Source organism: Megalobrama amblycephala, linkage group LG19 (assembly GCF_018812025.1).
Source record: "Megalobrama amblycephala isolate DHTTF-2021 linkage group LG19, ASM1881202v1, whole genome shotgun sequence".
NCBI classification, from domain to species: domain Eukaryota; kingdom Metazoa; phylum Chordata; class Actinopteri; order Cypriniformes; family Xenocyprididae; genus Megalobrama; species Megalobrama amblycephala.
In genome coordinates this window covers 38,798,830-38,821,513 of record NC_063062.1, presented here as the reverse complement: position 1 = coordinate 38,821,513, position 22,684 = coordinate 38,798,830, and the positions used below count along the sequence as shown (strand labels likewise).

The following is a 22,684-nucleotide window of genomic DNA, read 5'->3' as shown; positions in this document are numbered from 1 at the left end:
TTCTGAACACAAAACGTTCATCTGTAACAGGGCGTCTGACCTCATCTGCCCTGAGGATTCATGAAGTAGGTATTTCAAGGTTTATATTTCACAGTTTAGGTTAAAATATTAAAATGAGAGTGCCTCGTAATCTTAAATTCCCCTTCCTGTTTTCTGATGACGCGTTTACTGGCGTGAGGGTCACTGTCAAGACACATGAGATTGACCAATAGCAAACCAAAACCAGCCAATCAATTCCCCATGGACAAAATCAAGCCCCGCCCTACATTGTTTCTTGTTTGAGAAGCCGTTTCACTCTGATATATGTCACAAATAGGGAATAAAAGACTATCACAACTTCCGTTTCATGGCAACTTTAAATAGAAATGTCAAACAATTTCTAAACAATACGTATGACAGAGTCAGCATATCATGGTTATGAAAATATAAGCTCAATTTTTTTTAATTATTTTAGAAATGGTAAATCTCACCAGAGCCTGTGACCTCGATGAACTCAGAGCAGGTGAAATACAGAAAGAGGACCTTCAGGATAAAGGCTGTCTTTGATTTTGCCTGATTTCGTTTTCATATCTTAACAGTGTTGACAAAAAGATAGGACAGCCTATTTTTTTCTATTAAAAACATTTTACTTTGTCTGATTTGTAGGAAGTTTAAGTTGTGGTCTGATGACAGGTAGTTTTAGGATAATAAGTGATAATATAAAGTAATAATTTTGATGTGATTGTCCAACAAATGTCATTCTCTCATCAATCCAGACATAAAAGTAGTAGTATTCAGTTTTGTCTATAATATATACATATTTACAACATACAAAATACTCTTTACATATTATACAACATTTGGAATATCAATTAAAGATCCTATTAAATATAAACATTGGATATTCTGTTGCCAAAATATTGCACAAATATTTCAGGATGGCCTCTGTAGAACTGTCCGAGCAGACGGCGCTTCTCCTTCAAAGAGAGTTTAGTGTTCTCGTGAATAGTTTTTAGTAATGTCCAAAGCTCCTCTCTGGTAGTTTTCTGAACTGTTTCCATGTAATCTTTTCTGGTGAGACGGCGACAGTATGTTGTTCCTACAAGAGGGAAGATTTGAAATGTATTCTCTTAGCAAATAAAGGATCACGCATTAGCAGTGTTTTACTTACAAATACAGCTGGAAAACATTACTAAGATTTCTGGTTATTGTTATTACCTTGATTACCAGGTAAATGAGGTCGTTTCATAAAAATAACCAGCATGGAAAACGTAACGTAAATACTTTTTTCAACATATCCTTTTTAGTTTTACCTGTGATGAGATCAGGATCTGATCCTTTGATGATACTGGCCAATTTATCACTTACAAGGTTGTGCAATGTGACGGGAATCTAGGACAAAAAGACAATCAGATTATTATTACAAACATTTTAGGGTCCGTGCTGTCAGTTTACTTCAGGCACAGAAACACAAGATTTTTTTTTTTTTGTGTGTTAAAAGTCTCTTCTGCTCACCAAGGCTGCATTTATTTGATCAAAAATACAGTAAAATCAGTAATATTGTGAAATATTATTACAATTTAAAATAACTGTTTTCTATTTGAATATATTTTAAAATGTAATGCAAAGCTGAATTTTCAGCATCATTACTCCAGTCTTCAGTGTCACTGAAGAAATCATTCTCATATGCTGATTTGCTGCTAATGAAACATTTCTTATCATCAGTGTTGAAAACAGTTGTGCTGATTCATATTTTTGCAGAAACCGTAATACTATGGAGTCAAATTAATGCCTTAAAGTTTTGCACAAAAATAAAGTTTTGCAAAACAAAAAAAAGAATTGCGCAATAAAAAAATGTTTTGCAAACAAAAATAAAGAATTGCAAAGGAAAAATAAAGTATTGAGCAGAAGTTCTGCAAACAAAAGTAATAAATTGCAAAATAAAATAACGTAGTGCAAAAATAAAAATATAATCAATTACAAAAATCAATGACAGCTGTAATCCTATTTTATCTTTGCCACATATTTTTCATGCTCAAACCTACTAAATTATTTGCAACGCTCATTTTATTTTGCGTTTCAGTCAAGCATGCGCTCACGATACCGGTTTTCCTTTGCGCTGCACTTTTCTGTGCGGTTCTCTTTATGGCACTGGTTTGACGTGGGGGTGGAGTCAAGAAACGGGGGCACGCCCCCGTAATACACGTCATCGACAGGAGACGCAGATCGGAACAGAACAGATCAAGCATAGAGACAGAGCACATTTATTATAATCTGAAAACCACGCCCACCGGGGGAAAAACAATCCAACCGTCTCCATTGACTGTATTGCGTGAGGCTGCCTTCTTGTCTTTTCTGACTCATTACAAAAAACAGAACAATGCCTAAAGCTGCTGTGTGACAAGGTGTACAGCTAACAAGCTAAAAAACCCAGAAATAAGTTTTTATAAGCTGTCGACCCCAAAAAACGAATGTTTAAGGACACAAAAGTGGATACAGGCAGTGAAACAGAGCGCAACGGGTCAGATTACTATAAGAAATGCATTGGAGGGGGTCGAAATCGGCGACAACATATGCTAAACAAACCAACAAAAACAAACCATTCATTATTTTTAACCATGTCAAAGAAATATTTCACCTGTCGCCGATTACGTTCCCCTCCAATGCATTTCGCGGGGGCGTGCCCCCATTTCTTGACTCCACCCCCACGTCAAACCAGTGCCATAAAGAGAACCGCACAGAAAAGTGCAGCGCAAAGGAAAACCGGTATCGTGAGCGCACGCTTGACTGAAACGCAGAATAAAATGAGCGTTGCAAATAATTTAGTAGGTTTGAGCATGAAAAATATGTGGCAAAGATAAAATAGGATTACAGCTGTCATTGATTTTTGTAATTGATTATATTTTTATTTTTGCACTACATTATTTTATTTTGAAATTTATTTTTGTTTGCAAAACTTATTTTTTTTTTCCGCTCAATACTTTATTTTTCCTTTGCAATTCTTTATTTTTCTTTGCAAAACATTTTTTTATTGCTCAATTCTTTTTTTTGTTTTGCAAAACTTTATTTTTGTGCAAAACTTTAAGGCATTAATTTGACTCCATATAATACATTTTTCCCTTCGATGAATAGAGTTATTAGCATTAGCATATTAACATTTATTTGAAATAGAAATCTTTCAATAAATCGCTTACACTAAACTAGTGTATATATATATTATACCATATATGACTAGTTGTATTTAGTTAAAGGGTTAGTTTACACAAAAATTAAATTTCTGTCATTAATTACTCACCCTCATGTCATTCCAAACCCGTAACCTTTGGAACACAAATTAAGATATTTTTGATGAAATGCGAAAGGCATATGACTCATCTATAGACAGCAAGGTCCAAAAAGGTACTAAATTGTTAAAATAGTCAACGTGACTACAGTGGTTCAACCATAATTTTATGAAGCGATGAAACTACTTTTTGTGCGCAAAAACATACGCTGCTTACGCTCAGAGGTTCCAGGTTCTGTCGGAACACCGGCTCAGTATTGGCCGACGTCGGTCATGTGAGCAGCACGACGCATGCGTGTGATGCTGACGCAGGAGCCGGCCAATAATGAGTCAGCGTTCTGACGTAGGACCTGGAAGCGTTGAACGTAAACAGCGTACGAGAATGACACAGAAGAGAAGATATTGTTGAATAAAGTCGTTGTTTTTGCTTTTGCACACAAAAAGTATTCTCGTCGCTTTATAACCACTGAACCACTGCAGTCACGTCAACTTATGTCTTTACTATAGTACCTTTTCTGGACCTTGCTGTCTATGGAGGAGTCAGATATCTCTTGGATTTCATCAAAAATATCTTAATTTGTGTTCTGTAGATGAACGAAGGTCTTACTGGTTTGGAACAACATGAGGGTGAGTAATTAATGACAGAATTTTTTGGTGCACTAACCTTTTAACCACTGTGCAAATAGATAGTTTTGGGTTTTAGAGGTCAGTCTGAGCTGCTGACTCACCTTGAAGAGGTCGTGGTGGTTGTCCATCATGAAAAGTACCAGAAGATCAACCTTCCCCTTGGCTAGTTTAGTTCCATACACAATGGCATTGGAGAACGCCCTCTTTACTGCCATTCTGTTCTCTATCTACAGAACAAAACAAACAAACAGCTTGTCAATTGTCTGTACAGATGTAGGAATGGTATTCATGTAGGTGTAAAAAATAGAAAAGGGAATTCAGTGTCTTTTCACTAGCATGGCAACTGCAAATCACTTTAGTTTCCATGTTTTTAACAATGACACTTTTGTGTGATGTCAACACTGCCATACTGTGCACTGCTCTAATTTAGCAGCAAGCATGCTGGACGATCGACATCAATTCCAGTAAGGGCATTTTTTCCACATTTTTTTTAATACATAATTGAGTTACATAAGCATAAAACACAGTCTAGGGGTGGGTGATATGACCAAAATCTTGACAAAGAACAAAGAAACTAATTACAAACAATAGAACAAAGACACAAATGAAATAGTCCTACCTGAAAAACTTCAATCACTAGAAATAAGAAATACAAAAGTGATTCAGTCAAGAGCAGTGAGAGATTTTCTCTCTTTTGTTGTTTTGTTAACACAGACGACAGAAGGTATATTAGGCTGCCGTCACTTTAAGATCAAATGCACGGATCTAATGTACTGTTACACATGCGTTTTCTTTCTCAACTGTTTATGTTCATCTAAGACATAAATGGCTGTGTTTACAAGGATACTTGCAAAGATGAGCGCAAATATGTGTATTTAACCGTTGAAGCCCAATTATGCAGCAAAAAGAACTCAGTTCAGTACTCGTGCACTATGAGCAGCGACAACGTGCGCGCGTCTCTCAGTCAGCGGTCACAGCGCATATAGCGAGATGAGTTCTTTTTCGCTGCTTATTGCGCTTCAACGCTTTAAAATCACTTGTTTTTAAACCACAATGCTTAAAAACGCATGTAAACATGACGTGATATCACGTGAGAGTAGCTGCGATAGAGATGATAGTCCAAAATCTCTGCCGGTTGTCAAATTTCTACCGGTTAATCGTGTCTGCTGGTATATCGCCCACCACTAACACAGTCAGAGTCAAACTTTAATTCTCGGTCTCCTGATTATTCGTACCTCTTTGTGTAGTTTGATCTCCTGAGGGCCGGCGGCGAGGGCCATAAAGCGCAGTAACCTGCGGAGCTCCTCTCTACTGCGCGAATCCTGCAGTTTCAGACACAACTGAAGAGACTCCAGCGCCTGCTCCTGCTTCCCATTCACTGCACACAAACACAATAATATAATATAGCAGTGCAATAATAAAGTGACGAGTAACAGATTTTAAACAACATTCCAGTGGCCTTCCATTTGAAAGAGAAGTGTGCTCAATTGTATTTAATGTGTACTTGTAGTATACTTCAAATCTTAAAAGTATATATTTTAAAAAACTGTAATTTAAAGCTGCAGTCCGCAATTTTTCCTCTTTGTCGCCATCTCTTGTTTGAAACCTGCAATTGCAGTCATATGCGGAACAGTTATCTGTACGTGCGTTCGTCAGCGCGGATGAATCTAATGCTTGCTGTCAGTCACCGCACCGGTGTGGATGCTGAACTTCAGAATCATAGATTCTACATCTTGAAAGTTTGACCAATTGTCATGATCACCAGTTGAAGTGCCCTATTTAGCCACCAGAGGCCACTCCACCCCGGACTAGTTTCTCACCACACTTGGACTTCATTTCCCATAACTCACTTCCTGGACTCATTTTCCCGTCATTGCACTCAGCTGTTTTGTGTTTGTTCATTAGTGTCTGTCTATTTATACCTGGTTTGTTTCTGCTTTTGTTATCGTGGTTTCGTTGATGGTCACTGGCTTCCGTTTGTGTTTTCTTTTTTTGTATGGACTGTTCTGTGGATTTTGACCCTTGCCTGTCTGATTACATTTCTGGATTACCAGATTAAAACTGCATTTGGATCTAACCTTCTTGTCTCTGTGCCATCCGTGACACCAATATAAGAATTTTCACTGGAAAATATAATATAAACAAGTAAGTAACATTTTTGCCACTTTTCTTCTGACCAACTGAGGAAAAAAGTATTAGGCCTACAATAAATCACGCTGCCAATGATGTTTAAAGGTGGTATAGAGGATGTTTTCGTCGACTGAGTTTTTGAAATGAGCGTTTGAAATGATACACATTTTATGACTAGCTAAAACATTCTGACTGTGCTCAACATACAGCGGTAGTTTCCTGCTCCTGAAGCAGATTTATATACTTTCACATGGAATTTGAACACCGACTGTAATCGCAGACTGAACGCAACTGGCTCTGACTGGACGCGTTTGAGCGCGATCAGTCATAAGTATCAATTTACATTCATAATCGGCCTTACAATCGTTAAGCCACGCACACACTTAGTGGATTCATTATGTCGGACTCACCTCATAATCTGCAGTTGTTACTCCTGTCTCCTGACAAAAACATTGCATGCGGCGTATGAAAGTTACTAGAGCGCGCAGCCGCGCCTCTCTCACAAGGAACGTCATGGCAGTGATTGACAAGCCAGAGGGCCAATCGTTTACGCGATGATCGCGTAAATGATTGGCTGATGTTTTTAAGGCCCTACCTCGTGCACAGATGATGTATATTAATAATATTCCTTTCAGTGCACCTAATAAATAGTCTTTTATCACTTAGTAAAGACAGTTTCAAGTAATATTGCAAAAATGTATAAAACAAAACATCCTCTTTACCACCTTTAAATCTAAAGATCGCTTAGCTCAGATCATGCCAAACCGTGCAAATTATTATTACTGTTATACTTTGCTCTCAAATTGTTAATGTTAACAACATCAGCATTGCGTGACTGTGTATTTAGTGTATATTAGCGTTACCTGTAGATTTCAATTTCTGTAGTCACTCCACAGTCCAAAGTCTTTTGCTTTTTGACTATGAGTGAATCTCCAGTTGTCACTGATGATTGTTATTTGGACCTTTCTGGATTACAATCCGCCATCAAAATGATAAGTATAATTATTTCAGCAGCTGTGAGAAAAGGCTATAAATGATCCGCTACCAGCATCCTCACGTGATAAAACTGACTAGCCTGGACGGGACTCCTTCCTTTCTGTTTACGGACGTGACGTAATGACCCACAGATGAACTGCTGCATGCTCAAATTTCCCGTGGAAATCCACCATGCCGCTCTTATTATAAAACATTATTACAAGCTTACCGTTGTGAATCGAGCTAAGATAATGAGATCGTTTTGAACACTGGCTGGTTATGTACTTGCTCAAAAATTGATTTTGGATAATTTTTAACCAAAAAAAGTTGCGGACTGCAGCTTTAAGATACTATTAATAAAATAAAATGCCACTTAAAAGGATAGTTCACCCAAAAGTGAAAATTCTGTCATTTACTTAACCTCAATTTCTTCCAAACCTGTTTGAATTTCTTTCTTCTGCTGAACACAAAAGAAGATAGTTTGAAGAATGTCAGTAACCAAACAGTTGATGGGCTCCACTTGTTACATGTTTGGTTTAGTTTGTTCATGTTTAAAGTTTGTTTGCTTTCACTGTGTTTCTCTGTTCAGCTCTTGTCTGAGGGTGTGTCTCAATCAGCTCCCGAGCTCGTGAATCAGTATATCATGTGCACGACTTCGGGCACTGGTAAGGACAGTAAAGGACCCTGGCTCACTACACATTGGGACACTTATGACTCTATTTCCAGGGACGTGACAACGTCCTCATTGTACAACATCACTACTGGTGTTTATGAACAAAAGCAGAGCTGATATCATTCTGACATTACTTGTAATGTTATTTAAAGTACATTATGATAAATTCTTTGCTTGTTACATATACATGCAACATTTCAGCTGAAAATAAATTATAAATGTTAGCTAGATTATGTTCATTACCTGTCTAGCGATGTACTTTTATGCTGAAATATATTAACATAATGGTTTGTATTTTAAAACACAACTATTGTGCGTCGTTATGTGTAGTGAGTTGGCTCATGTGATTTGAGTTTCGCACTTCAGATCTTCCGTTAAGAGAGCATAGTGAGCATCGATGCTCCCTGGTTTTCACGGTGCATTGTGGGACTTTTAAGGGAGCGAAAGATTCAGTGCCCTGGAAGGATTCGCAATTGAGACAGCCCTTAAAGGTGCTCTAAGTGATCCTGTGTGGAGTAACTTCCTGTTGACGTTCGAAGTGTTGTCAAACAAAACAGAGGCTAGATAGACCCTCCCTCCTCCTCCTCCTCACCCTCCCCTCCGTGCTTCCTGAAACAGTCATGAACGCGCATTTAAAATCATTCTTGTCGGTTATTGGCTGGAGTATGTTTATTATGTTTTATGGTCCAGGCTGCACCAGTTTGTTTTTATTGCCGTTTTCGGAGCTTGTGGCGACTACAGAGACTGCATTTTTTTTACAGTGTGTTCAGGAGACAGGCAGCTAGCGGATAGTGAGGAGATGTTTGCTGTATGTGACAAATGTTTTGGCCTAAAAACGCGTGACATCACTTAGAGCACCTTTAAAATGGCTGACTCCCTGACTGCCCTGACTACTGAACTAGGGTGCTGATTGAGACACACCCGTTGATTGTTACGTGGTTTTCTCCTGTGTTCTTCCTTGTTCCTGAGTGTTTGATGATTAAAGTCTGCCTTCTAGAATTCTTCCTCGTCATGTGCATTTCTAAGAACCACGTTACGTAACACCACTGGCTTCCATAGTATTTCATAGAGGTGTGGACTGACATGAGGGTGAGTAAATGATGACAGAGTTTTCATGACTGTTTGTTAAACTTAAGTAACCTTTTACAAAGTGAACAATGTCAAATTAAATGTTTTACTTGAAAGTACATTGTTTTAATAGTCATGATAATTTGTCACAATTTAAAGAAGTACACTTACTTTGATGACAAATTTTTACTGTAATGTTATTCAGTATTACATTTAAATATTTTAAATGTACTAAATTGCAACTTCATTAACACAAATGTGTAATTACAAATATATTTCAAGTTAATAGAAATTACATTAAAGTATATTTTAGTCTACATAAATGCTTGTCAGTACACTTTAACCATATTTCAAAGATGATAGAATTATGAAATGACATATAAAGATGTACTTAAAGGTGCAATATGTAATATTTTCTGTCCACTAGAGGTCGCTAGAGGCCTGTTCAAAACAAAGGTGTAGCTTGATGACGCCAAGTTTGAGCGTAGAATCTTGGGACATGTGTTCTTCAACTCAACGGCCGGTGCAAAAGAATTGAGATAGGACTCGGGCAGAAATCATGTTCATGGATGTGATTATTAACGTTACTGTAGTATGAAGCAGAGCAAGACCGAGTGTTGTGGGAGCTGAACGAGGAGCTGGAGCGATTGCGCAACACACGCCTCACGAGCAGCGGAACTTTTATTATGACACAGTCGCCGGTGCTGCTTCTGCTTTTCCAGTCATGAGTATGAGGTAACACAGCTCTGTTTATCATATTAGATACATTTGAGTGTGTTGAAAGTGATGTTATAACTTTACTCTGTGCGTTCACTCGGCGGCTGCTCTGAGACACTGTTACACACTGCAGATCGATTTTACAATATCATATTAAATGCTAGATGTCTTGTGTTGATAAATGGCATGCAATTAATTTTCAAACGTATGATGAAGAAAATGCTGTATTACTGTTACTAAAAATAAAGCAGCTTCTGATTATGCTATTTTAGCTACTTCACAAAATAGTGTTTTTCTCTGAGGCATGGTAAAGCATGGTGATTTAAACAACAAGACTAAACGTGTTGAGCTATATAACAATAATTATTTTTCTGTCTATAAATATATCAAAACACTTATTCCCTTGTCTATTAAAACATGTAAATATTAAAGTGTCTTTGGTGTTTCGCTGGTTTCTACAAAATAAAACCGGAAACCGAGGGTAACGCGGGTATGACGCAATTGACAGGCGACTCCTCACACGTCCCGGAGCCTTGGTTAAAATTGCAATTTTCTCACGATTTACAAATAGTTGAAAACATTTGGGATACTGTAAGTACTCAAGAGAACAAAATATATAACACTGGCCTAGTGGTTTTTGGATATTTTACTGCAAAATTCTTACATATTTCACCTTTAATTAGGTCCAAAAAGCACTCTTAAGTTCAACTAACTGCATAACTACATTTGCATTTCATTGCAATTAACATGCAAAAACATTACATTAAGTATATTATTTGCATAAGTACTCTTTTTAAAAGTATGTTAAAGTGTACTTCTTTTTTACAAGGGCCACTAATAAGCCACATTTCATTTAATATAAGTCAAGCCAACATATTCTGGACTGATGTCTTACCAAGCAGCTCAGAGACACCTGAGTGGATGTCAAAGACGTGGTTGCTGAGCAGCGGTGGGTATTCAGACTGGCCGTAGTGCTGAACAAGGACTCCGTAGAGGAGCTTCTTGTACTGGGACGTCTCCTCTGCACACTTGGCCAGCCCTCGGCTCACATCCACCACCAACTGATCCGGAAGAAACTCCAGACAGTCCACAGCTGCTGACAACCAGCTATCTGCCCTGTTAAAGAGATAAAGATGGAAAGAAAATGATGGCAAGATCAGATACAGTACACAAATCCAATTTGCCAGCCTAACATGAACAACACTTTAAAGGCAAAGACAGAATAAATATGAAGATATAGTATTAAGTATTTAGTTTTTTAAGATTTGTGGATACCTGACTCCCTCGAAATCGTTTCTCCACAAACTGTCAGTTAATTATTATCCTAAGTACATACAAATTATATTAATTTAAAATACGCATATAGCTTAATATATAATGCACAAGAAAACAAATTAGTGCATACTAAAACCAATTGAACGTAATTTCTTAAGCTTGATTAACTGTTAATTAATACATAATAATTATAATAGCCTATTCATTGAACATCATTAATTTGTTTTATTTATAACTGAAATATTTGGACATTTATCCCTTAATTTAACATCATTACATTAAAGATGTTTGAGAATATACGTAAGGTAAGTGCAAATGTGTGCATAAACTAAGCTATCAGGCTAATCGGGTATCTGTTTGCTATGCTAGTACATAAGCAAACTAATACAGACATATTACGTAGTTGAAACAGCATTTATCATAACATGATTTTGTAGGAATTGTAATCAGGCACTAAAAAGAGTGCCTATTAAAAGCCATTTGAACCAATGGGATTGCTTGGGGTCCTAAAGGAGACCCGGTTTGTCACTACACTGGCTGTGGTTAACGTAAAGGCAAACTTACATAAAATAATCCGTTATTTATTGGTCCTTCCGCTCTGATAACATATACTTTATGTACGTTAGCACCTGTGCCTTGAACCACATTTCATCCGCGCAGAGGAGCAGAGCCGAAGCACAACCATGACAATGCTCTTCCGCAAGACGCATGTAGTTTTATTGTTTAACCGCTAGAGGGCCACACGTTTCAAAGTGTAGCTTTAATTATATAGATTTAAATACTTTCTATATCCTCCTGAGTCTACTAAACATGTCTGATTCATCACTGAGGGTATATTCTGCTTCAACAGGACATATATATATATATATATATATATTCTGCTTCAACACTTTTGCATTGTGAAGTGTGGACTTCATAAAACGTAAATTCTAGTTTTGTCATTTATTGCAACACTAAAACGCCCCAGAAGACTAAGGAGGGAGAGAGAAACAAAAAGAGATGGAAATAATCAGCATACTGAGCTTCGCTGAAGGCCTTCAGGATCTCACGGTCCAGGTAGCTGCTGGTGTAGAGCAGGTCTGGGTCGCTGTCCATGCTGTGGAGGGGCGGACGAGGGCTCTCTTGGCCCTCCAACAGGCTCTCCAGAAGCGGCAGTTCAATCAACTGCAGGAGCCTTAGTACCGTCTGCTGCCGCCACACCTCATCCATCACTGACAGAGACAGTCACGACACACGTAAGATTTAATACTTTAATAAAACATCCAATGTATTCTTGCAATCATGTCTTTTAGCAATATTAAATAATAGAATGTTAAAAATCACTGATATAATATGTATATAGTGATTTGAGGTGTTTACACAAACATGTCAAACTGTGTTTCATGACATTAGATATTTATTTCCAATAAAAACCTACACTCCTGTGATAAGCCCAGATTCATCATCTGTGGTGTGATGGTTGTGTTCATGTTCAGATTTCCTAAAACATCCTCCAGAGATTTATCCGTTTTGACAGGCGAGTTGTTTGAATTCACAGAATCCTCTTTCCTGAAGAAAATAAACAGGAAATAATATTTATATCATAAGTCTGAAATTGTCTATGAAGAACTAAACTGAACAAGTTTCATGCATTCTTGTAGGAATCACCAAGGCTGCATCCAAAATCACATACTTCCCTACTATATAGTAGGCGGAAAACTGTACGTGACAAAAGATGTCTGAATTCACAGTACTAATAAAAGAGTCGGCAAAAAGTACCTGGATGACCTTCTACTTCCAGCGAGATTCTGAAGTGTGAACACTTTACTATCCCATGAGGCCACGGAAGAAGATTTGTGAATGGCAGTGAAGCAATGCAACTGACATTGGTAGGTCACATGATTATGACAACATTATGAATGTAGTATGTCCTGATTATCTCCATACTACACATAGTTTTTTAGCACTCTTGAGTAGTACTTTTTCAAAATAAGTACCTACTCAAGAGAGTATGTGATTTCAGACACAGCCTATATATGAGCTGTAATCCATGATTCACTGGGATGCTGACATTTCAAACATTTCATATTTCTAGAGAACTGGCTTTTAATAGCAACCTCAGTGGATTTGAAGAATTTAAAATGTCATCTCAAAGGAAAAAACAATTCAGGGAAATAGCTCTATGCTTCCCTGTGAATAAAGAAACAAAACTAAAGTCAAGTAAATGATTAACTTGTTTTGCAAGGTTCTGCAGTGCTGTAAGTGGAAAGAAGATGCACTTTTCTGCTGTTTTCCATACATCACATATTTCACATGTCGCAGTATGACAGAAAAAATAAAGAAAAAAATTTATATAAAGTTTTTTTTCAATGCAGTGAAATTAAAATTATTGGGAATTGATGCTTTCAAGCTTCAAAAAGCATGCAAAAGCAGCATAAAAGTATCATAAAATTGGTTATGATTTCATGATGTGATTTGTGCATTATAATCCAAGTGTTCTGAAGTCATGTCTTTATTCATTGAAATTTTTTAATTTGTCACGTTCATTAGGAGAAGTAGTGATGCACAATCAATCTTAGTCTAATCTTTTCGGTCATCCAGAATTCAGTTGATCCAGTTCACAAAGCCAGTATGAATGATTCATTCACAAATCTGACTTGGTCATTAAGATTCTGAGGTGAAGAGGTCATCGGAGGGGAAGATATTCTTATAATTTAAAACACTTGTATAGAGACCACTTTTATGATACTTTTTTGGTGTTTTTGCCTCCTTTTAGAAGCTTGTAAACCTCATTCCCCATTCCTTGCAAATGCATGGGAAAAAAACGGCACAGTCTTCAAAATTTCCCCTTTTGTGTTTCAAAAAAATAAAGTCCTACAGCAATGGGCTGAGGGTGAATGAATGATGACAGAATTGTCTTTCTTTTGTGGCCACAGTATTTAAAGGGTTAGTTCACCCAAAAATGAAAATTCTGTCATTAATTACTCACTCTCATGTTGTTCCAAACCCGTAGGACCTTCGTTCATCTTCAGAACACAAATTAAGATGTTTTTGATGAAATCTGAGAGCTTTCTGTCCCTCCATTGACAACCTAGGCAACTACCACTCTCAATCCCTATAAAGGTAGTAAAGACATCATAAAATACTCCATGTGACTCCAGTGGTTTAACCTCAATTTTCTGAAGTGACACGAGTGATTTGTGCAAAAAAACATAATTTACCACTTTATTTACAAAATATTAATCTCAAAAGCGCATTTAAGAGAGCACTGCGACGCATGCGTGTTGTGTTGATTGACATTGTTACGTGAACATGCATTGGAGATGAATATTTTGTAAATAAAGTGGTAAATTATGTTTTGTTTTGTTTTTTTGAATTGAGGTTAAATCATTGGAGTCACATGGAGTACTTTAATGATGTCTTCACTACCTTTCTGGGGATTGAGAGTGGTAGTTGCCTAGGTTGTCAATGGAGGGACAGACAGCTCTCAGATTTCATCAAAAAAATCCTAATTTGTGTTCTGAAGATGAACGAAAGTCTTACGGGTTTGGAACAACATGAGGGTGAGTAATTAATGACAGAATTTAAATTTTTGGGTGAGCAAGCATTAAAGGTACAAATCACCCCAAAATGAAAATGTTGTCATCATTTTTTGTCATCATGTCATTCCAAACCTGTACGACTTTCTTTCTTCTGCGGAACATAAAAAGAAAATATTTTAAAGAATGATGGTAACCAAACAGTTTTGGTTACCATTGACTTTAAAGGACCACAGAAGAAAAGAAACTCATACAAGTTTGGAACAACATTAGGGTGAGTAAATGATGACAGAATTTTCAGAACAGAAGCACAAGTCTACAAGTTTATTCACTAATGCAGATATATTTATATAATTCTACTAATTACACCGAGAGAAGGTGATATGACCAGGGAAAGCAGTGTTGTGAGATACCTACCTTTCGTATGGTGGGCTGTAAGTGTTCCTCTGGTTGCTGAGAGAGTTGTATCCACTCTCAATGGTCTCTGAGCTCGATGTGCTGGGAGTCGGCCTGTTTAGAAACCTGTACAGACTACAGCTGCTGTCCTCAAACTTCGCTTGCCTCTTTTCTTTCCCAAACACCTTAGTGTCCACCGCCTCAAAGACCCTGGCCTCCATGAGGGCCTGACAGAGGCGAACCGCTTTGGAACGAGGCACTGCGGCATCCCCGCAGACTTTGCTCTGAATGATGTGAGCCAGAACCACGTCCACTGCCTCGGACCCCAGAAAGCAGTCATGGTAGATTTTCAGATTGTGGCGTCTCCTCTTTACCTCCACCTGCGTCTGAAGGTTGTTGATGATGTTAGTCCAGATGTATGTGGCTCGGAATGGCTTCCCAGCCATCCCTGTGTCTGTTGAGAGATGGACTGGATGAGAAACGCCAGAAGTATGATCTCAACCTTCATTCCTGGGTTTCTGATTTCCCAAACATTAAATACGTCTAGGCTTTGACTGAAAGGACACACATTTTGGAAAATTTAAGAGGGATCGTTCATCCAAAAATGGCTATCGTCAATTGTCTGGATACCAACTTTCTTCAAAATATCTTCTTTTTGTGTTCAACAGAAGAAAGAAACTCATACAGGTTTGGAACAACTTGACTAAATGATGACAGAATTTTCATTTTTGGTTGAACTATCCAATAGGTTTAAGGCCCATCCACACTAATGCATGATAACATTCTCTTTATCTGTCTCTTTAAATGCTCAAGCATGGATTCTGATTGGCTGTCACTGTTTTTATCGTAAAAATGTGATTCCAATTATATTGTTCCTCTGTCATTATCATTATATTTGTGGTGTGGACTTATATTCTCATTGAATTAGGATAATTATTAAACTTTATAGTAATGATTATCATTACAGTCATCATCCTTGGTCATCCTTAAAAATGGTCCCATAATGCTTTCGATTGATTGGACGTTTCTTTACATATATCACATCATGTATCACGGTGGACGTAAACTAGACGTTATATGCCAATATTGATGAGTTTTATGCAGGTTAAAATCAATTATAACAATAAATTACACACACACTTTGGCGCTGTCTGTTAATACTAGAATAAGTCTACAAAAGGAAGCACCTCAGACTTGAAACTGGACCAAGAGGTTTCATTTTACCCATATTTTAATTTCAGCACTTTATCATTTTAATCAACGTGACAGTTTCAGAACATTAGGTTTCTCATATTTTTCTCTCACGGGTGTAATGCTGGACTAAAGCGAAAGCTTTTACAGATGCATCTTCCAACACACAGAGCATCTGCTGCCAAGATCAATACCTCACAAGCCTTATAAATGACACCGGGGGAGGTTGATCATTTCTCGCAAGAAGTGTTTGCTGCAGAATTTTATGTGCAGCCCTGAGGTAATGATGAAGCTCTAAATTACCCATTAGGAATCAGGATATTTACTAGGGGTGGCTAGAAACCTACAGGGCGACTGTTGTGATTACATAGAGATTCCCCTCTCACACACACACACACACACACACACCTAGTCTTCATTGAAGGCTCGAGTGAACAACAGCTGGCTGCAATATAAAAGATTCTCTCTAGAAACAGCAGTTCAAGAGCTTTCCTGGGAAGTTTGTGAATATAGTCATTGTTTGCCCTTGTGAAAAAGAGGCATACTTTAGCATATTATTGAAAAGAGTACTCATCCCAGAAACAATAAAAGAATATGCAAGAAAACATTGTTTTCTGAAACTTAACTGCATGTTTTTTACAATTTAATGAAATTGTATTTATATGAGTGCTTTTTGACCCACTTAAAGGATTAGTTCACTTTAAAATGAAAATGACCCCAAGACATCCTAGGTGTATATGACTTTCTTCTTTCTGATGAACACAACCAGAGTTATTTTAATAAATATCCTGACGCGTTCAGGCTTTATAACGGCAGTGAACGGGACCAACGAGTTTGAAGCTCAAGAAAGTGCATCCATCCATCATAAACGTACTCCACACGGCTCTGGAGGGTTAATAAAGGCCTTCTATGCGTTTGTGTAAGGAAACTATACATATTTAACATGTCATGAAGTAAAATATCTAGCTTCCGCCAGACCACCTTCCATATTCAACTTACGAAGTAGGCTATAACACCTCTCGCAGTTCAAAACGCTTACGCTACGTCCTACACCTTCCCTTTTCAACTTACAAAAAAAGTGTAACTGATGCAACATCACGTTACGCTTTTTTCGTAAGTTGAATATGGAAGGCGGAGAGTGGATACAAATATCTAAATCTAGATATTTAGGGTGAGTAAATCTTGGGGTAAATTTCATTTTAAAGTGAACTAATCCTTTAAGCAGTACATCTTTATTTATAATTTAAAAATTACTTTTATTGTCTTTGAAATATGCTGAAAGTGTACTGCCAATAGTACTGACAAGCATTTATGGTAGACTAAAATAGACTTTAATGTCATTTCTATTGAAACTTGTATGTCATGTTAAATGTAATATTGAACACACTACAGTTACAATTTATTTAAACACTTTACATGTGCTTTAGTATACACATCAAAATAGTTGTACTTTTTGAAAGCAGGACAAAAGATTATTAAAGCATGTTTTAAAATGTACTTTAATGTAAAACTTCTACTTTAACATAAGTGCACTTTTTAAAAGTGTTATTGCGTATGTTAATAAAAATAGTGATGAAAGTCTACTCTCTTAAGTGGCCTTTTATTTCATTAATATTATATGATCTACAAGTACAGTTTTTAAGATTTGAAGTCTACCAAATGCACATTCAATACAATGAAGTGCATTTCATTTTCACAAGGGTGAGCACCACAGTTTTTATGCCTAACAAGCACATGTACAAATCTGGACAAGCAAGTCAAAAACTAAAAAACTAAATCAGTTTCTCCCCAACTAGCTAGATTTGACTAAACTCATCAGATGCATCAATAACGCATAACCCTCCATCTGATAAACCTGTTGAAAAGGTAACTTCCTTGTTATGTTCACGACATGCAGGCTTTAGTTCATTTGCATGCCACTAGTTGAACAACTGCTTTGCTGAGATTTTAATCTTAAATGAACCATTTGAAATTATTTATTCCTTATAAATGTCACTGAACCTTACAAAAAAAAAAAAAAACACTATGGTGGTGATACATTAATGGTATGGTAAGGCTAAATATGGAAAGTTGGTTCTCAACACAATGTCATGTGTTACACAAAAGTACTTCAAAGAACAGCAGAGAATTACCATGGTACGTCTACAATGCTCAAACATGGTCATGTCATGATACTTCTTTGTTAATTTGTTAGTTTGCATGAATAAGCAGTATCATAGTGCTTCTCTGAGATCTGAAGAACATGCATTAGGGGACAGTAGAGGATTCACCATGGTGTTTGTCCCCATGGACAGAAGGCATCTGATGGGATTTCACTCCTCTCGTGATGGGCAGTGTTTGCACAACACTCAGATAAATAATCCCAGAGGGAGAAGAACACCTAATGATGGCACATCTACACTATTATTATGTCACAAAACAGGCTGGAAACAACTTGGCTTAAACACAATCTCTAATAATTAGTGTTAAGTGTATAAGAGCTCTAACTTAGTCTGTCAAGCACAGGCAAGTCAAACGAGTTTACCCTCTGGCTACAGTAAATTCAAATTATTTAAATGAAAACATTTGCCAGCTAAACCTAATTAAATTTATAGGACTACCTATTTAAACTGCCTAAATTCACTTTAGCTTTAGTCAGAAAGTGAGTTTAACCATTATCTCAAACGCAAAGACAAAAGCATTCAGACATAAAATGCAATCATATGCATACTATTTTAATATTAACTTTAGCATTTACATTTTATTTTATTTACGTTTGATTAATAAACTAAATAGTCGTATCATTCACAGCATTCAAATTGAAAAGGCACAAACCACAATATGACTTAAATAAAATCAAAACAGCCAGTTGTAGACGCAGAAACCTACCTGGAGGTCTGTGCATGTGATGTCTGTAGTTCAGGTTAAAGCTGGTTGTCTCGCGTCGTTGTTGTATTTATGTAAAGCATATCCTTTTAGTCTCGCGCTGTAAATAATGTTCCCACTCGCGCGCTCTGAACTCATCTACACACAGTGCGGCAGCCCGCGCGCTCTCTCACACCCTCGTCATGACGTCATGAGGGCAGTCGACGGGTCATTAGCATTATAATGATTTCATTTACACTATAGCAGTCCCCGAAACTTGCAAATGATAAACAAGCACCACTTAATGTAAATAATGCTGTTATAAAGACAAAAATAACTTATTTCGGCTCTTTACAGTTTTTTATTTTTTAGAGATTCTATCATAGAAACCATAGTTCCCGCCAAAACACCTCAGACTATCCTAGTACTGTAGAAAACCTTTGTAAAAAAGAAGTTTACTTAATTTTATTGAATGTGCACTTAGTGTGCTTTAAAGAAGTACAGGTACGCCTATTTTAATTTGTTGACTAACATAAGCCTACTAAAGCACATATGAAGTAGGCTACTTTTTATAATTTTAAGTTGAACTGTAGTGTGTCATTCGATATTTCACTTAAAGTTAATATATTTTAAATGTACTAAATTGCAACTTCATCATTACAGTGTAGTTACAAGTGTAATTACAAAATATTTAAATACAATGTACACACTGAATTAAAGTAAGACATTAGAAGTAATTTTGAAATTACTTGTAAAGATGTAAGCGAGTCAAAAAAACACTCAAGTTAAACTAATTGCATTTAATAGGCTTATAAATTTAAAGTAGGCCAATATTATATTTTCATTTAATTACAGGCAAATATGTGTCCGAAAACATTACATGTAATAGTGTGTTCGGTTACCCTTTATTTTAAGGTGCCATTGTTACGGTGTAATTATATATTTAAGCATTAAGTAATATTGATTAACAACATGTATAGGGTTAGGTTTAGAAATAGGGTTTGGTTTGGGATTAGTTGCATGCATTATGCACAATTTACTGTTATTACTATAGTAAGTACATGTAACGTGTAACAAGGGTGCTGTAAAATAAAGCGTTGCCGTATATTCTTTTAAAAGTCTATTATTTATTTAATAAGTACTCTAAAAGTATGCTAGTGTATTACTTTTTCACATGGGAATAAGCATGACTGTCACAAATTTGTTTGAATGAGATCTCATATTATTATTATGATTAACAGCCTGACCTGGAAGAAAAAAAAAAAAATCAACATATAGTCTGTAAGTAGGCATAACCTTGATTATCAACCTCAAAAGGTCAATTCTGAAATTCTATATGAGTCATCTCACTGGAATAAATGTTGGTGCTTATCAAGACCTTATTAAATCTTTATTTGTTTCGGCTTCTCAGTCTCAACTGGTTGAACAGAAGGAATTCTGATAACAACAAAGCTCTCACACCATGGCATATGGTTTTAATGACATTCAATTCTTAGAAAACTTCACTCAAAACACTGAAATCTACCAAACAAGCATTTCATGTTCAAGGAATTTATCCAGGATTTAGGTTACTTGGAAATATCAACAGACTGTAGCTAATATGGTTTGAGAAATCTGTAATTTGATAGTCATATTTAATGCATCAGTGCATTTAGCGACCTCTGCTTACTATGAAAAACAAGGTCAACTCAGTTCAAGCTGTTATTGTGTATGCATTTTGCATTCGTCCTATACTTCACCCGCCATGTAAATCATTGCCCATGACATCCACATAAAATCCTTCAGATGGAAGTTATGAGGGACAACTCACGAAACTCTGATTGGAATAATGCAAACAGAGCTGAATCCAGCACGAACGAGAATTCAGTAAGCAACAATCTGAGAACAGTATGATGTTGTTGAGCATTCAAGAGACAAAGGTTATAAAACATGCCATGAGAAGATGTCATTTTGTTAAATCATTCAGATCAAAAGATTAGGATGTACTGAGTTTTTACAAACGCTCATCAACAATGACAGGTATCTTAACCTGACTTTAGTCCTCAGCATCAAAGGAAGAGTCAGACTGGACTGTATTATTAGTAAGTGTCAGTGTTAGTAAAGAAACCGGTTAGACAGGGGGAGGGATGGGATCTATTTACAAAGTCCCGCTCTGAGGCTCTTCCTTGGTCACCTTCTCATGATACTTTGTCACAGATTCCAGGCCAAAGGATTGTAAGACAAAATTTGCCTCTCAATGCTAGCTTTCACACTCTTCAGGGGGTCTCATTCACTCCTTTTTCCCAAGTCATTAGCTCTTTTACTGTCCCTCTCGGCCACGGATAACGCTTTTGCATTCCAGTACACACAACCAACCACTCTGATTCAAACACATACTGTATGCCAGTCAAACATCCACAATATAAATCTTCCATACATCTCCATGAATCATTATACTTCATTTAAGCTTCATTTTTTGTAATTAACTGGCCCATAAAATCTTTTAAAATACACAAATAAATGGTTTTCCTAATTTCAGATACTCCTGAAAGCTATACTAATAATGTAAGAAGGTGGTTGGGAAAGTTTACTTACCTCATCAGAAGAAAAAACAATGAAAAGCTTCCAAAGTTAAGCTCATAAATGTGTTAAATTAAAAGTCTATTTAAAGAAAACAAGTGACGCTTCCAACCACAAAAAACACACGTGTGTCATCTGAACTGGTTGTGCCACTTCTGCATCCTACCCGTGGGCAGTGATGTTGTTGTGTAAACCTGTGTCGCAGGCTAAAGCATTTTCTCACTCCTCTTATTAAACACAATCCTACAGCTCAGAGTTCAATCATGCTGGAGAACCTGTTGGCAAGGTCACCGTCCCTGGCTGTTGTTCCGGTTTTCTTATCAAGAATCCAGAGTCACCTTCCCTTCCTATAACCTGCCCATCTGAGCCCTGTATGTAGGGTGGTTTATCACCTGGGCTTTATGGGAACACATGAGGGTGTGATAAGGCATGCACGTTAAAGGGGTAGTTAATGATGACCAGGGTGTTACACTCTTTGTCAGGTTTATTGGTCTGGTCATGTCTGACGCATCACAGCACAGGTATGGAATGTCCTCTGGAATGTTTAGATCTCTTGAAAAACAGTCCAGGTCACATTCCCCCTGAAATCAAAAAAATTTAAAAAGAAAATGTTCCTGACAATTGGCTCAGTTAAGTTTTTTTGTGACATTTTTGTTGTTGCTGTTTTCATGAGTTAATGCCTCCACACAACTCTCATTATTGAAATGCAAAAAAATCCTATTTTCATTACTGTAATACTGTTATTAAATTAATAGTTTTAAAATAATATTATTTTTTCTAATTACTGTGACATTCCAGACTGCGGTAAAAGGATTTAACAGGTTTAAATGTGACAGAAACTGACAGACAGACCAACAGACAGACGATAGATAGATAGATAGATAGATAGATAGATAGATAGATAGATAGATAGATAGACAAAATGGTTAGACAGACAGACAGATAGATAGATACATAGACAGACAGAGGGCAGACAGACAGACAGACATATAGATACATAGACAGACAGAGGGCAGACAGACAGACAGACAGACAGATAGATTGATAGACAGACAGAGGGCAGACAGACGGACGGACAGATAGATTGATAGACAGACAGACAGACAGATAGCGGACGGACGGACAGACAGACAGATAGATAGAGGGCAGACAGATGGACGGACGGACAGACAGACAGACAGACAGACAGATAGCGGACGGACGGACAGACAGACAGATAGATAGAGGGCAGACAGATGGACGGACGGACAGACAGACAGACAGATAGCGGACGGACGGTCAGACAGACAGACAGACAGACAGATGGACGGACGGACGGACGGACGGACAGACAGACAGAGAGATAGACAGACAGATGGCAGACAGATAGGCAGATGGATGGACAGACAGATAGATAGATAGATAGATAGATAGATAGATAGATAGATAGATAGACAGACAGACAGAGGG

General features: G+C 37.1%; 1 protein-coding gene across 2 annotated transcripts; it reads right to left on the bottom strand.

The window, feature by feature from the left end:
- Positions 1 to 337: 337 nt before the first annotated feature.
- depdc7a (DEP domain containing 7, paralog a) lies at positions 338 to 21,848 on the bottom strand. Of its 2 annotated transcripts, none has more exons than XM_048168999.1 (9): positions 21,251 to 21,848; positions 14,663 to 15,095; positions 12,145 to 12,275; positions 11,746 to 11,938; positions 10,348 to 10,568; positions 5,125 to 5,267; positions 3,991 to 4,116; positions 1,293 to 1,371; positions 338 to 1,078 (listed from the first exon to the last, which is right to left on the bottom strand). In XM_048168999.1, the coding sequence occupies exons 2-9, from the start codon at positions 15,085 to 15,087 to the stop codon at positions 864 to 866; spliced, it is 1,533 nt and encodes a 510-aa protein (XP_048024956.1). In that variant the 5' UTR covers positions 15,088 to 15,095; positions 21,251 to 21,848; the 3' UTR covers positions 338 to 863. The 2 variants fall into 2 exon arrangements, with proteins under 2 accessions (XP_048024956.1, XP_048024955.1); XM_048168998.1 differs by lacking the exon at positions 21,251 to 21,848 and adding an exon at positions 18,701 to 19,119.
- Between the last annotated feature and the right edge of the window lie 836 nt (positions 21,849 to 22,684).

Excerpts from the sequence above, each read along its gene's own strand:
- depdc7a (XM_048168998.1), bottom strand. Across the intron at positions 10,569-11,745 it reads AAGGCCTTCAGCGAAGCTCA|GGCAGATAGCTGGTTGTCAG; the intron begins GTATGCTGATTA and ends TCTCTTTAACAG. Across the intron at positions 1,079-1,292 it reads AGATCCTGATCTCATCACAG|GAACAACATACTGTCGCCGT; the intron begins GTAAAACTAAAA and ends TCCCTCTTGTAG.